The sequence below is a fragment of the Manis pentadactyla genome, chromosome 1 (assembly GCF_030020395.1).
Source record: "Manis pentadactyla isolate mManPen7 chromosome 1, mManPen7.hap1, whole genome shotgun sequence".
NCBI lineage: Eukaryota > Metazoa > Chordata > Mammalia > Pholidota > Manidae > Manis > Manis pentadactyla.
The window spans coordinates 42659364-42676196 of record NC_080019.1 but is presented as its reverse complement, the minus strand read 5'-3'; the positions used below and the strand labels follow the sequence as shown (position 1 = coordinate 42676196).

The window sequence follows — 16833 nt, the reverse complement described above, 5'->3', positions numbered from 1 at the left end:
TTTTTCCATTCTTTATTCAACAAGGAATAGTTACTGAATTAATTTGTGTTAATCTAGTCATTACCTTGGAACTCAGAATCTTAAGCTATTTTAATTTAAAAATAAACATAATAAAGCAGACAGCTCTTGCATCATGACTTTCTTTCCCACAGTTCCAATACAGCTCTGTTTTGGTTGACAAAGAAGAGAGCAAAGGCTTGATTAAGAGACAGGAAATGGAGATTCTGGACCTGAGAGAAACCATTAGACTGAGAATACTTTCTGAGGACATAGAGGTAGATGTAACGCATCCTGAATTTTTGTTCTCCATTCCTTGTCAATGTGTATATGTGTGTATGGAGGTTATTAGTGAATAAATAGATGATTTTTAAAGGAATAAGAAATAATTAGAGCCATCTTTCTTAGGGTAGTTTGGGAATTAATAGAGAAGACTGAAATTGTTTTATTTTGTCTAGTTGATTTATTTTCATTCATTTGCACCAACACCATGCTAAGTTCCTGCACCTGACTATTCTGAAAGGGGAGCAGAGTGGAAACTGCATTTACCTTGGATCTAGTGGTAGCAGCAGGCAGCAAAGAAAGGGCTGCTTAACAGGTTAACCTTAGGGTTGTCACTTTGATGCCAGGGTTCTTGTTCATGGAGCTGAAGAATGAGCTTCACAAATAGTCAAGGTAGGAGAGCAAGGTACAGGCTTTTATTTAGAGATAAAGTGAGAGAATAGAGCTCCTGGCTCACGCCAGGAGTGGGGACAAGAGAGTCCGTGATGGTGCGTTGTCTAGGGGTTTTATAGGCAATTGAGTATTTTTCGAGAACATCAAAAAAACAGACTTAGGGGTGTGGACTTGTACCATCTGCCCTTGTAATCAAGGTGGGCTGGGTCATAGTCTGAAGACTAGGGGTGACAGTGGAGTCACAGGTTATGCTGATACCCTTGCAGAACACTCAAACATTCCAGGCTAAGTTGCTCCAGGCCTTTTGACCTTTAACTGATCTCACTGAAGATGTCTGTATCTTTACCCTAGAGAATTAGTGTGACCTTGATTTTGCATAATGCTTAACAGAGTTTCAGTGGGGACTTCTTTGCCCATTGTTAAATTGCTCTGACTGTAAATATTCTGCCCTGCTTTTCCCGGAGGCCCTCACCCTACTCTGACTACACCCACGGTCCCTGTCTCAACTTGTGTTTTACCTAATGTAGGTTTTAATTTTTTGTTGTTGTTGATGTAAATTTATCTTTAAAAAAAAATTGTAGCACTGTCACATGATCTGCATTTCAAAATAAACAAAGCCATATGCATTCCCTCTTGCGTATCCTCCCAGAGCTATTTTAGACAAATCCTATACGTTTAGTTTTCCTTTTTTTACACAGATGGTAACCTACTGCTCTGCATTTGTTAGAAATAAGGTTCTATTGCTAAATTATGCTACCCATGTAACAAATTCAACAAATATATATTGGACCCCCCCACCCCACCACCATTACAACCTGTCCATGGCTTGGCATTTGGGAGTGGAAGATTGAAACACAACTCAAAGCATGCAATTTAGCTTCAGATATAGATGTATTACAGTGTAATAAATGACCTGGAAGCACAGAACAGGAGGGAGGGGAGTAATACCTGGAGAATTCCAAAGAGTTTTCCAGAGGAGATTGCATTTATATGAGACTTGGCTAGGTAGGGAAGCTTGGCTGCTGTGAATGTTTGTGGAGCATCCCCAGCAAGGGGAATAGTGGGTGTGTCTGGCTAGAGGTGCAAGAGCTGAGGTGGGGACAGACTTGAGTCTGTGTAGTGAAAGGTCTTGAGTAGCATCAGCTGTATCTTTTAGGAAACCAGAACTGCATAGACTTGAAGCCCAGGTAGAAGGTGGTAGGGTCAGAACCAAGAAGTGCTATTGGGAATATTGGGTGAGTTGGAATTGAGAATTACTTCAGAACTATAGTTGACAGTTGTTGGTGTCCAGCGGATGTGTGCCACGACAGGAGGAAGCAGTCATAGACTGTGCACCAAGATTTCTAGCCTGGGTGACTGCAGATGGTTCTGTATACCTCTAAGTTGGAGAAAACAGAGCCTGGGGAAAGTTAATGAAATAATTTTTATACATACTAGCTTTGAACTTTAATAAGAGCCTTGGGGATAGATATCCAATGTGGATATACCCAGTTATTTGTATTTATGTCCTCCCATATCCCAGAAAGGATTTGAAGCTGCTCACATGCATATAATGTATGAAGATTAAAATAGACAACTAGAATGAGAATCAAATAAGAGAATAACAACTTACTAAGAGCACAGGCTGTGGAGTTGGACTGCTTAGGAGTCTGAACTCTGGTTATGTGACCTTGTGAAAGTGACATGTCTTTAGGCGCCTCATTTATCACCTTTTAAGGTAGAGATAAAACTACTGCCTGTCGCAAATGATGCTGTGGAGATGAAACGAGGTAATATATGCCAAGTGCTTAAACATGGCCTTGCACTGTGTAAGTGCTTAATCCATGTTAGCTGGGAATATTTTTAGGAGCTAATTGAATAGTTAGTATACAAAAGCCACACCTAAGGTCTTACACAAAGTATAAAATGTGGACCAAAAATTCAGTTCCCACTGTGCAGTTTATTGCCAGAGTAAGAAGATAAATCTAGCTGTTTGGGAGTAGCTGAATGATGAGAATTCATGGCAATTTATCTAAAAGCTCTTCCTTACATCCTTTGTCTCTCTCTCTTTCATTTACCTCGTTAAAAAAAACTGGCTATGTATTTTGAAGTTTCTTAGATTCAGGTGGGATTGACCCCATGAACAGCCAGTTCACATTCCCTTTCTAGTTATCTCCCATCTCTATTAGCTGAAATCTAGACTTATGGTTATGTTATGTGAATCGTCAAATTCTTTACATATCATTGCTTTTCAAGAGCACAAGCTCCCAACCAAGCAATAAAATGGGAGCAGTAAATAGGATACAAATATAAAAACTGAAATAAAATGATTATTTACAGGTGATATCAGTGTCTATGTGGAAATGCCAGAGTATTGCCTGAACAATAGAACAATGAGTTTAGTAATCAGTTATAAATTATTAAAAAATATCTTCACTGTGTATCATCAGTAACCATTTAAAAACATAATGGGGTTTAAAAAATCCCATTCTCAAAAATAACAAAAGAGTATCAAAACCTTAGGGAAGAATATGTAATAACTGTTACCTATGAACATGTAACCTTTCTAAGAACTATGAAAATAAATTTTAAAAAAAAGAATAGCTTTGCTGTATATCAGTAATCACCAGTTAAACATAAAGGGAATGGGGGGAACCTCAAGATGGTGGAATAGAAGGCAAGATGAAAACCTCCTACCACACACACACAAAGGAGACAACTACAGCTAAACGTGGAAACTGCAGAACAGACCACCTATACTTAGGAAAGAAGAACAGACCACACAGAAAAGGTTAAAGAGGTAGAGCGTGACCAAGTGAGATCCCAACCCACAGGCAAGAGGAAGAGTAACATAGCAGGGAGGGGATAGGTGCCCAGGAACTCTACACACCTAACCCTGGAGATCTGCTCTGGGAACATGAATCCACATTGCATTGGGTTCTGGTGACTGGTGGGACTGGACGCCAGCCCACTGTGGAGGACAGGGAAGCTCTGCTGGTCCCACAGACCTAACACAAAGGCAGCAGTTAGAAAGACTTGCCAGCACTGGGAGAGGAACTAGAGGGGCAAGGGTTGGATGGGGTTGTCTCTGTAGGAGAAAGGGCAGGTAGATGATACCTCCCTACCCCTTCCCTTGGTCCAGCAGGTTGAGCACTATCAGGAGCCCCAGGTGCTCCATCCCCCTTGCTGGCAGCTTAGCTCAAAGGCAGCTCCCAGTGTGCCACCAATGCACCACCCACTCGGCCCAGCAGCATCTGATTGTCTACCTGGCGGGCATAGGGAGATGCTCCCAGCTTTCAGGACCCTGTTTCAGCCCAACTGGGGAGACACCTGCAGGAGCTAGCTCTGAGAGCCCCTTCCAAAGGGTGTCCAAACTCAGTGCTGTGTGCCTTGCTGCTTCTAGGGTTTGCCTGTGGGACTCGCTGCTGCAGCAGCTGTGTGTTGCTGTGGCGCGACTAGCTGCCTCCGCGGCCCACGTGACCTCCCACTGACAGACCCTCTACCCTTGCCCACCCCCGCACTCCTGAGCTACCCATATAAGCGCCATCACTGGCTGTAGCATGCCATCCCAGCACACATGGAGTACCACCAATGTGAACCTGAAGGCCCTTCCACTGCTCGCCAGTGCATCCCTGGAACCCCACACATGTCCCGCTGCCACAGCGAGCCCTCAGGCCCTTCCACTGTGTGACTTGCCACCTAAACACATCTGTGTCCTGCCAGCATGCGATTTCATTGCTTCTACTGTGCGCACCACCACCACTAATGCATGCCCATGCACCATCTCATCACGTGGCTCACAGCCACTGCCAAGCATCCAAGGACTTAGCAACTGGGTGACTTGCACAAGCCCTTGCACCATACCATCGTACAACTCGTTTTCTAACCTCCATTAACATAGTAGCCCCTCCATCACTGTAGGGCAGGCAAAGGGTGGCCCTTCCCAGAACAATCCCAGCAGAAACCACTGCTCTGATCACATAGGTCCTGCTGAAGCAAACCACTTGGCCTCAGCAGACTGAGATAAGCCACTGCTGGCAAAGAGACAGAAAGACAGCCCTGCCAATTGCCCACCAATAGCAACTGGGGCTCCACAAAAAAGGAGAGGCAGGCATTGGAAAGCAGTCCTGAGCTTCTGAACACCACAGGATGCCTTCTTCATAAAGCCATTACTCCCTAGATCAGGAATCCTAGCAGACCCATCTAATTCAGAGGACGAAACACACCCTGACAAAATGAGGAGGCTGAGGAATATGTTCCAAACAAAAATACCGGATATGATACCAGGTAGAGGGCTAAATGAAATGGAAATCGCCAATCTTCTTGATAAAGATTTCAAAGTAAAAGTCATAAATATGCTTACTGATCTGCAGATATGTATTAGAGACCTCAGGGAGGAGATACAAGAGCTGAAGAATGCAGTAAATGAAATGAAACACAAAATGGAGGAAATGAATAACAGATTGTTGCAAGTGAGGAGACAGTAAAGGAGATGGAAATTAGACAACAGGAACACAATGAGGCTGGGGAGCAGAAAGAGAAAAGGATCTCTAGGAATGAAAGAATGAAAAGACAGCTGTGTGATCAATCCAAATGCAACAATATTCACATAATAAGGGTACCAGAAGGAGAAGAGTGAGATAAAAGGATAGAAAATCTCTTTGAGGGAATAATTGTTGAAAACTTACCCAATCTGGGGAAGGAAATACTCAGGTTATGGAAGCACAGAGAGCCCCTATCACAAGGAACCCCAGGAGACAACACCAAAACATAATTAAAATGGCAAAGCTCAAGGATAAGGAGAGTATTGAAAGCAGCCAGAAGAGATAAAAGATTACTTTTAAGGAAAACCCTATTGGGCTATCACTAGATTTCTCAGCAGAAACTGTACGGGCCAGAAGGGAATGGCATGAAATATTTAATGTACTGAAACAGAAGGATCTTCAACCAAGAGTCCTCTACCCAGCAACATTATCATTTACATTTGAAGCAGGGATTAAACAATTTATAGATAAACAAAGGTTCAAAGAATTTATAACAATAAAACCATCATTACAGGATATGTTAAAGGGACTGCTGTAGATGGAAATGTTCCAAAGGCTAAATAGCTTTGATTATGAATCTAATACATAAAGTGTGGAGGAGGAAGAAGAAAAAAACTTTTACACTGTGTTTTAAATAGAGCGGTCAGAAACTTAACATAGACTGTTATATTGTAAGGCGGCTATCCTTGAACATTTGCTAATCACAAACCTAAAACCTGTAATAGATACACAAAAAATTTAAAAAGGGAAATCCAACCACAACATTAAAGAGAACCATCAAATAACAAGAGTATAAAAGAGGAAAAAAGGAACAGAAAGGAGCTATGAAAACAAACAAAACAATTAATGAAATAGCAATAAACATATACCTATCAATAATTACCTTAAATGTAAATGGAGTGAATGTACCAATCAAAAGGCACAGTGACAGAATGGATAAAGAAACAAAGAAATTATGTGTTGCCTACAGGAAACTTATTTCAGACCCACAGACATACACAGATTAAAAGTAAATGGATGGAAATAGCGCATGCAAATAATAGGTAGAAAAATGCAGGAGTTGCAGTACTTGTATGAGACAAAATTGATTTCAAAACAAAGTAACCAGAGACAAAGATGGACATTATATAATGATAAAGGGGTCAATCCAACAAGAGGTATAACCATTATAAATATCTATGCAGGAGGATTAAAGATGGTGACGTGAGAGGTGAGAAAGAAACCTCCTCCCAAACCACATATAATATTTCCGTATAGCAAATACATCAAATACTGAAAGAGCAACTGGAAAGAAGGCTGCGGCAGATGGTCTATACCAGGTCTACTGGGAAACCAGCGGACCTCAAGGAAAAGGATAAATTACCAAAGCCATGATCTGGGGGGACCCAAGACCTTCCTCCACTGCAGCTCAATGGTGGGAGGAAGAGAAACAGAGCAGGGAAGGAGTGGAGGCCTAGGACTGCTGAACATTCAGCCCTGGAGATCTACTCTGGGAGCATGAACCTATATTATATGGTGCTCTGGTGATTAGTGGGGTTGGAAAGCTAAGACAGGAGGAATATCTGGAGAGACTGAGATTCCAGCCACTTGTGGAAAACAGGGATCCATATCCAGCTGTTCTGGGACAAAAGAAATGTGGGCATTCTGAGAGACTTCTTAACAGCGAGGGGGCTGCTAAAGGGGCAAGGATTGCACAGAGCTTGCTGCTCAGGAGAAAGGACAGGTGGACAAAATTGTCCCCCTCTGCCCAGCAGGTTGGGGACTTTCAGGAGCTTCAGGCACTCCATACCCATGGCTGGCTATGCAGCTCCGAGGAACCCTACCATGATATGCAGCCTGCTGCACCTTCCTTCCAGCCGGCACTGGCTTGCAAACTGGCTGCCCCCCACCATAGCACAATGCCACCCACAGGGCAGCCCCACCAACAGCAGCTACAAGTGCAAAGCATAGAGGCTTCTCCCTGTGCTCTCGCCCACAGGCCCTGGCAGTGGAAGCATGCACTGCAGCCAGGAAGCAGGAAAGACCTCTTTTCTCCTGACAGGCACCAGCCCTGCTCCCCGGAGATCCCGCCATTGCTCCAGGGAGAGAGCAATTCCAGAGTAGAGCTTATGGGCACTAGAGGGCGCCACATACAAATATGAAGCATCAAAGGAACCTGGTTCAACCCAAAATCTGACAAACACCAGAAAAAGGGCCAAGTGAAACTGAACTCACCAATCTTCCTGAAAGAGATTTCAAAATAAAAATCAAACATGCTCTAGGAGCTATAGAAAAATATTCAAGAACTCAGGGAGGAATTCAGGAAGAGATACAAACCTTCAAGAATACAGTATCTGAAATGATACATACAATGGAGGGATTTAAAAGCAGATTAGAGGAGGTACAGTAAATCGTAAATGAAATAGAAATTAGAGAAGAGGAATACAAAGAAGCTGAGGCACAGAGAGAAAAAAGGATCTCTTAGAATTGAAAGAATATTGAGAGAACTGTGTAACCAATCCAAACGGAACAATATTCACATAGGGGTACCAGAGGAAGAAGAAGAGAGAAAAAAGGATAGAAAGTGTCATTGAGGAGGTAACTGCCAAAAACTTCCCCAATCTGGGGAAGGAGATAGTCTCTCAGGCCATGGAGGTACACAGATCTCCCAACACAAGGGACCCAAGGAAGACAACACCAAGACATATAATAATTAAAATGGCAAAGATCAAGTATAAAGACAGTATTAAAAGCAGCCAGACAGAAAAAAGATCACATAGAAAGGAAAACCCATCAGGCTGTCTTCAGACCTGTCAACAGAAACCTTACAAGCCAGAAGGGAGTGGCATGATATATCCAATGTAATGAAACAGAAGGGCCTCAAACCAAGAATACTTAATCCAGCAAAATTATTATTTAAATTTGAAGGAGGGATTAAACAATTTCCAGGTAAGTGAAAACTGAGAGAATTTACCTCCCACAAACCATCTCTAGAATGTATTTTGGAGGGACTGCTATAGATGGAAGTGTTCCTAAGACTAAATAGCTGTCACCAGAGGAAATAAAACCACATCAAGAAAGTAGACCAAATAATTACTAAGCAGATGCAAAATCAAACAACCACCCCCAAAGTCAGTCAAGGGATACACAAAGAGTACAGAATATGACACATAATATATAAAGAACGAGGAGGAAGAGAAAGAAGGGAGGGGGAGAAAAGAACCTTTGGATAGTGTTTGAAAAAGCATATAACTGAGTTATTTTCGACTGTTAGACAGTAAAGAAGCTGCCCTTGAACCTTTGGTAACCACAATCTGAAGCCTGCAATGGCAGTAAGTACATATCTATTGATAACCACCCTAAATGTAAATGGACTGAATGCACCAATCAAAAGACATAGAGTTGCTGAATGGAAAAAAACAAGGCATGTCTATATGCTGCCTACAAGAGACTCACTTCAAACCCAAAGACACACACAGACTAAAAGGGAAGGGGTGGAAAGATATTTCATGCAACTAATAGGGAGAAAAAAGCAGGAGTTGCAGTACTAGTAGTATCAGACAAAATAGACTTCAAATCAAAGAAAGTTACACGAGACAAAGAAGGATGTTATGTAATGATAAAGGGGTCAATCTAACAACAGGATGTAACCATTATAAATATCTATGCACCCAACACAGGAGCACCTACATATGTGAAATAAATTGTAGCAGAATTAAGAAGGGAAATAGAATGCAATGCATTCATTTTGGGAGACTTCAACACACCACTCACTCCAAAGGACAGATCCACCAGACAGAAAATAAGTAAGGACACAGAGGCACTGAACAACACATTAGAACAGATGAACCTAACAGACATCTACAGAACTCTACACCCAAGAGCAGCAGGATATAAATCCTTCTCAAGTGCACCTGGAACACTGTGAAGAATAGATCATATAAAAGGTCAGAAAAAAAGCCTCAGTAAATTCAAAAAGATTGAAATTGTACCAACCAGCTTCTCAGACCACAAAGGTATGAAACTAGAAATAAATTATGCAAAGAAAATAAAAAAGCCCACAAACACATGGAAGCTTAACAACATGTTCCTAAATAATCAATGGATCAATGATCAAATAAAAACAGAGATCAAGCAATATATGGAGACAAATGAAAACAATAACTCAGCACCTCAAAATCTGTTGGACATAGTGAAGGCCATGCTAAAAAGGAAGTACATAGCAATACAGGTTTACCTCAGGAAAGAAGAACAATACCATATGAACAGTCTAAACTAACAACTAATGAAACAAGAAAAAGAAGAACAAATGAGGCCCAATGTCAGTAGAACGAGGGACATAATAAAGATTAGAACGAAATAAAATTGAGAAGAATAAAACAATAGAAAGAATCAAGGAAAGCAAGAGCTGGTTCTTTGAGAAAGTAAACAAAATATCTAGAGTTATCTAGGAAAAAAGAGTCTACACACATGAACAGAATCAAAAATGAGAAAGGAAAAATCACTATGGATGCCACAGAAATACAAAGAATTATTAGAGAATACTATGAAAAATTATCTGCTAACAAACTGGATAATCAGAAGAAATCGATCACTTTCTAGAAAAATACAACCTTCCAAGGCTGACCCAGAAAGAAACAGAAAATCTGAACAGACCAATTACCAGCAACTAAATTGAATTGGTAATCAAAAACTACCTAAGAACCAAACTCCTGGACCAGATGGCTTCACTGCTGAATTTTACCAAACATTTAGTGAAGACCTAATGTCCATCCCCCTTTAAGTTTTCCAAAAAATAGAAGAAGGAATACTTCCAAACTCATTTTATGAGGGCAGCATCACTCTAATACCAAAACCAGACAAAGACACCACAAAAAAAGAAAATTACAGACCAGTATCTCTGATGAACATAGATGCAAAAATACTCAACAAAATATTAGCAAACCAAATTCAAAAATACATCAAAAAGATCATTCATCATAATCAGGTAGGATTTATTCCAGGGATGCAAGGATGGTACAACATCCGAAAATTGATCAACATTATACTCCACATCAACAAGACAAAGGACAAAAACCACATGATCATCTCCATAGATGCTGATAAAGTATTTGACAATTCAACAAAATTCAACATTCATTCATGACAAAAATTCTCAATGAATGCTCAAAGAGGGTATGTACTTCAACATAATAAAAGCCATATATGACAAGTCAATAGCTAACATCATACTTAATGGTGAAAAGCCGAAAGCTCTTCCTCTAAGATCAGAAGCAACACAAGGTTGTCCACTCTCACCACTTTTATTCACCCTAATACTGGAAGTCCCAGGTATGACAGTGAGACATCACAAAGATAAAATGCATCCAAAGTGGCAAGGAAGAATTAAAACTAACTTTTTGCAGATGACATGATACTATATATAGAAAACCCTATGTACAGAAAAGACTTCTTCAAAATACTTTTAGAATTAATAACTGGATTCAGCAGAGCAAGGTGCAGGATCCAAAATGAATACACAGAAATCTGTTGTCTTCCTATATGCTAACAATGAACTAGCAGAAAGAGAAATCAGGAAATCAATTTCATACAACTGCATCAAAAGGAATAAAATACCTAAGAATAAACCTAACCAAGGAAGTAAAAAACCTGTATTCTGAAAACGAAGACACCCATGAAAGAAATTAAAAGAAGATACAAATAAGTGGAAATCTATCCCATGCTTGTGGACAGGAAAAATAAATTTTGTCAAAGTGAATCTTACCCAAGGCAATATACAGATTCAGTGCTATCCCTGTCAAAATACCAACATCATTCTTCAATGAACTAGAACAAATAGTTCTAAAATTCATATGGAACCACAAAAGACCCTAAATAGCCAAAGCAATCCCGAGAAAGAAGAATAAAGCCAGGGGGATTAAGCTCCCTGCCTTCAAGCTCTACTGCAAAGCTACAGTAATCAAAACAGTATGGTACTAGCACAAGAACACACCCATAGCCTAATGGAACAGAATAAGAGTGCCCAGATATAAGCCCACACATATATGGTCAATTAGTATACAGTAAAGATCCATAACTATACAATGGCAAATAGACAGCCTCTTCAATAACTGGTGTTGGGAAAACTGAAAAGCTTCATGCAAGAGAATGAAATGATTACTGCAACTCCATTCACAAAAGTAAATTTGAAATTGATCAAAGACCTGAATCTAAGTCATGAAATCATAAACCTTTTAGAAGAAAACATAGGCAAAAACCTCTTGAACATAAGTATGAGCAATTTTTTTCCTGGATACATTTCAGGCAACGGAAACAAAATAAAAATAAACAAGTGGGACTACATCAGACTTGAAAGCTTCTGTACAATAAAGGACACCGTCAGCAAAATAAAAAGGTAACCTGCAGTGTGGGAGAATATACTTGTAAATGATTTATCTGATAAGGGATTAACATCCAAAATAAACAGTTCATATGACTTAATACCAAACAAAACCAACCTGATTTTAAAAATTGGGGAGGACCTGAACAGACATTTCTCCAAAGAAATCCAAATGGTCAACAGGCACATGAAAAAATTGCTAAGCATCAGGGAAATGCAAATCAAAACCACAATGAGATATCACCTCACACCAGTCAGAATGGCCACTATCCGAAAGACAAGAAGTAACAAGTGTTGGCAAGGGTGTGGAGAAATGGGAAGCCTTCTACACTGTTGGTGGGATTGTCAGTTGGTGTAGCCACTATGAAAACCAATATGGAGTTTCCTCAGAAAACTAAAAATAGAAATATCATTTAACCTAGCAATTCCACTTCTAGGAATTTACTGAAAGAAAACAAAATCCCTAATCAAAAAAATAAATGCACTCCTATGTTTATTGCTGCACTATTTGCAATAGCCAAGATATGGACTAAGTGTCCATCAATGAATGAATGGATAAAGAAGAGATGGTACATATACACAATGGAATATTATTCAGCCATAAAAAGAAAAGATCCTCTCATTTGCAACAACATGGATAGATTTAGAGGGTATTTTGCTCAATGACGTAAGCCACATGGAAAAAGACAAATACCAGATGATTTCACCTATTTGTGGAATATAGAAGCAAACCAAAACAGAATGAACAAAACAGCAGTAGACTTGTAGACACTGAGAAGGGACTGGTGGTTATCATGGGGAAGGGGTTGAGCTTGGTGGGTGAGGAGGGTGAACGGGATAAAGGGGCACAAAAATTCTCAATCATAATATAAGTTGGTCATGGGGATAATAGTACAGCATGGAGAATATAGTCAGTGATTGTGTAACATCTTCCTATGTGGACAGATAGTAACTGCACTAGAGGAGGCGTGGATTTAATATGAGTCACTGTTGAATCACTGTGTTGTATACTTGAAACTAAAACAAGACTGTGTATCAACTAAAAATAATAATAAAATGTAAAAAAAGCATAATGGGATGAAAAGATAGGCCTTTTCATAGAAACAACAGAGTATCAAAATCTTAGGAAGAAAATTTAACAAGTGTCAAAGACATAAGAGAGATGTGAAGGGAGGCTTGGAAAAAGATCTTTAGAGAGACTTGAAGGCACAATATTTCAGATACTCATTTAGAAGTTTATGTACTTGCAATCCAAATACCATGTTTAGAGAATTTGATGAGATAATTTAAAAGTTCATTTGGTATAGATTAAAAGATTTCCCTTGGAAACTGAGAAAACTTATATGGAGGGACTTATAAACTAGTTGCCATATCCATGGGACGGGTGATAGGAAGAGATCATTGCAACAACTGTGAACATCCACAGATGGATAACTGAATGCAAAGTAATTTAGTGTAATGGTAAGTGGGTATTTCACAACTGTGAAGAAAGGGTGGATCGATTCAGTAAATGTTTTTGGGAAATTATCTGGCCAATTTGAAAAGATACGGTTACAGTCTTACCAAAATCAAGTTCCAACTATATTAGAGTTCTGTGTAAATGAAGAAATCATGAAAAGTATTATAAAATACAAATACATATTGTAATTGATTTTGAGATTGGATGGCCCTTTAAAAAAATCTTGATACTTAGGCAAGAAACCATAAAAGTTTATACAATATTTAAAACAAAAATAAAACTAGCAATATATTGGAGGGCAGAAATGTTTACAACTGATGATGACAAAGGGATCATCTCCTTAACACATAAAAGATCTCTTAAGAGTCAAAAGAGTCAAGAAAGGACAGAGACACCTTTGGTGGAAAATGGATATAGGTGCATGAGGAAGTCCCCAAAGGGGGACTGTAGTGGCCCAGAAAGCTCTTTAAAATCAAAGAAATGCAAATTAAAATAAAAGCTATTTTTGGATCTTAAAACTGGTAAATATTAAGACTCAAAGATACACAGAGAAGGGTGATTGCTCAAACTTCTAGTGAAGTTTAAGTTCATCTTTTGGGGAAGTGGTATGGTAATACATAGCCTCAAATTGCATATGCTGTAAGTTTGTACTCTTAGAAATTTAGCCTAAAGAAATCAGGAAATGAGAATAAATTGCATATAACAGTGAAAAATTCAAATCAGCCAAACTAGTTAATAATGGGTTAAATTGTGGCACAGCCATAAGATGAAATAGAGTCCATACAATGAACATAATATGAGAAGAGTGAGTACCTGGAAAAATGTGATAAACCAAGTATATATGAACATATATATGTATGCATACATGTATGTACACATGCATGTATTTTTATCATATCACATATTTCTACACCTGCTTATGTTATATATATGATGTATATATAATATGGATACATTTACACATGTGTATGTAATGTGTGTATTTTTATGCACATTATACATGTGTATATGTGTGTACACATTTGGAAAGTCAGGTAAGCAGATTTCTGCTCTGATTTGGTAGGGATTATATACACTGTCCATCAAATTCTGTGTGCAACCTACAGGACTTCTTATACTTTCTGCCACTTTCCATTAAGCTACCCTCCTGAAACTTTGATGACCTGTGACAATGTATCACAGTCTAGTGAACTGCGCAGCCCCATCCTCCAGCTGTCCAAGGGGTACTCATCTTGACAGCTATTTACCTTCCATTGTAGAAAGAATTAGAATCGATGGTCAAGACAACAGGTAAGCCAGAGACCTGTGCGTTGAGTCCTCCAAAGAAAGAGAGATCAGCTTTGAGGTCTTGGGGGTGAACGGGGAAAAGGAGTAGAGTGCAGTTAAACTTTAACAGGGATACTTTTATGAATTTACTGTCACATTGTCTTTAGACCTGTTTACTTAAATATTAACTGCTTGTTTTGGAATGGATTGGCACACACAAAAATGTTCCTAAAACTTTCTTAACCGTTTAAAATTGCACATAGTAATGATTTGCGAATCCTTATTGGAGTACTGCAATTCAGAAAGAAATGTACCTTTGCGGGGATTGTTTCCTAACAGAGGGATATGCTCTGTGAGGATCTGGTTCATGCCACTGAGCAGCTGAACCTGCTCACTGAGGCCTCAAAAAAGCACTCAGGGCTACTGCAGTCTGCCCAGGATGAGCTGACCAGGAAGGAGGCCCTGATCCAGGAACTTCAGCACCAGGTGAGACAGAGCACCTCATCTGATTCTCTGTACAGAAAGGTGGACTCAGGGCACTTCAGTGCTCAGGCTGTGCTGGGGCTTTTAGCGACTTGGTTGCTCGAGTGGTGGGTTCAGACCTGCTGGACTGCCTCCCTTCCCGCCCCCAACTCTCTCACATGCACCAGCAAGTGGTAGCCACTTGGATAAGGTTATGGCAGATTTAACCTCTTTTTTGCTATTGTTTTATATTTTGTAGTTTTCCCCAAATAACCCTTAGATTATTTGTGAAGCTGAAAAAGAAATTTTCTTGAAAAGTGTATATACATTTTTTTTTTTGATTAGTGTTTATAGTAGCAACTAAGGTATACACACACAGAGGGCAGTTCATATATTATTTACTAGTTGCTCTGGTTTTGTCTTGTTTTAATATCTTACTGCTCTTCAAATTATTAACCAAGTCCTGAAAAAATAATATAAAGCCTATTTCCACATACTTCGGGAAGCTTATCTATTCTAATTGGACCATGTGCACCTCATTATTCTCTAATTTGGAACCTTATATCTGTTCGATTTCCCCAGCTAAACCAGAAGAAAGAGGAAGTAGAACAGAAAAAGAATGAATATAACTTCAAAATGCAGCAGCTGGAACACGTGATGGATTCTGCTGCCGAGCACCCCCAGGTACTTTTCAGAAGAAGACTGCATTCCAAGGGCAGTAAACAGTTTTGTGACTGATTAAAGTTTGGAAATTGCTAAGACTGTAGGTTTGTCTTTTTATGGAATAAGATTTTCACTAACCCCTTTTCTGCTCTTGTTGAAAAGGTACCAGTTTGTTATTTGTTTTACTTGGACAAGAGCTAGAATGACCAGCTAAATAGCCTGAATATTTTGTGTGTTTGGCATATCCATTTAGAAAGAAATCTTTATAACATCAATCAGATATTTGAAATTTGATTTAATTTTAGAGCCCGAGAACACCACCTCATTTTCAAACACAGTTGGCAAAACTACTGGAAACACAAGAACAAGAGATAGAAAATGGAAGAGCTTCTAAGATCTCTCTGCAACACCTTGTAACAAAGCTAAATGAAGATAGAGGGGCCAAAAATGCTGAAATCCTCAGAATAAAGGTAACTGGGTAATTTTTTTCAATAAATTCCATTTTTTTAAATGAGTAACATCTTTCATGTTTACTGAAGATACAAAATTCAAAAGGCACAGTACTAAAGGGAAGCCAGAAAAATCTTCCTCTCACCCCAGACTCCAGGCTATCTAGTTACTGCCCCTGGAGGATCCCATTGTAGCCAGTTTCTTTTTAGAGCTTTTCAATGCATTGTCTGTAAGCATTGTGTCCCTGTCCCATTGCTTTTTCTATGATAGAATCATACTGTACAGGGTGTACTGACTACTCTCATCATGGTGCTGACTTTTAGATCTTTACCAATTTAATATCTAAAGCCTGTTACCTCATTGTAATTGTAAATTTATGTTTTTCTTAATATGAGTAAGACTGAGCATCTTTTTTTTTCTGTTTCCATGACCTATATCCTTCACACATTTTTCTATTATTGGGCTTTTAAAAATGACTTGTAGGCATTTTTTATATATTAAAGAGATTTACTTTTGTCTGTGATAGTTAAAAATGCTTTTCTCTTGCTTGCCATGCCTTTAAATTTCCTTCTAATGTTTTTTATCCCAGGGACTTGGGAGTATGGTGGTTATAGTGTTCAGAGTAGCATTCAGGGGTGGGAGGTGTGTGGAGGAGTGCCTGGTCGGGGGACAGGGAGGGTGCAGTGCTCCCTGGAAGACAACATTTACCCTGTGAGGTCATTTCTCTTTGGTAACTTTTTGTTTAGGAACAAAGTGAGCTTACTGTAACCAGATGACAAAGTATATGAAGATGGTATCACTCTTAAGCTTTGTTTCTCATGAGGAGGATCATTTCTGGTCTTTTTATCTAGGATAGTTCCTCAGTATGCTGCTATCTCAGGAATGTGACTGTTATCCAGATTGGCAAGATCTTGGTGCTCAGAAGAAATTAGGTCAGGTTAAATGGAATCAAATAATTCCATTAAATGGTTAAATGGAAT

The 16833-nt window shown here is 39.3% G+C and overlaps 1 protein-coding gene across 1 annotated transcript in view; it reads left to right on the top strand.

The window, feature by feature from the left end:
• Positions 1-16833, top strand: part of KIF15 (kinesin family member 15) — a 167600-nt gene that overhangs the window by 137698 nt on the left and 13069 nt on the right. The window contains exons 26-29 of the mRNA XM_057497184.1: positions 153-275; positions 14618-14764; positions 15323-15424; positions 15709-15873. Of these exons, the coding sequence (XP_057353167.1) occupies positions 153-275; positions 14618-14764; positions 15323-15424; positions 15709-15873 (537 nt within the window). The remainder of the gene's footprint in view (positions 1-152; positions 276-14617; positions 14765-15322; positions 15425-15708; positions 15874-16833) is intronic.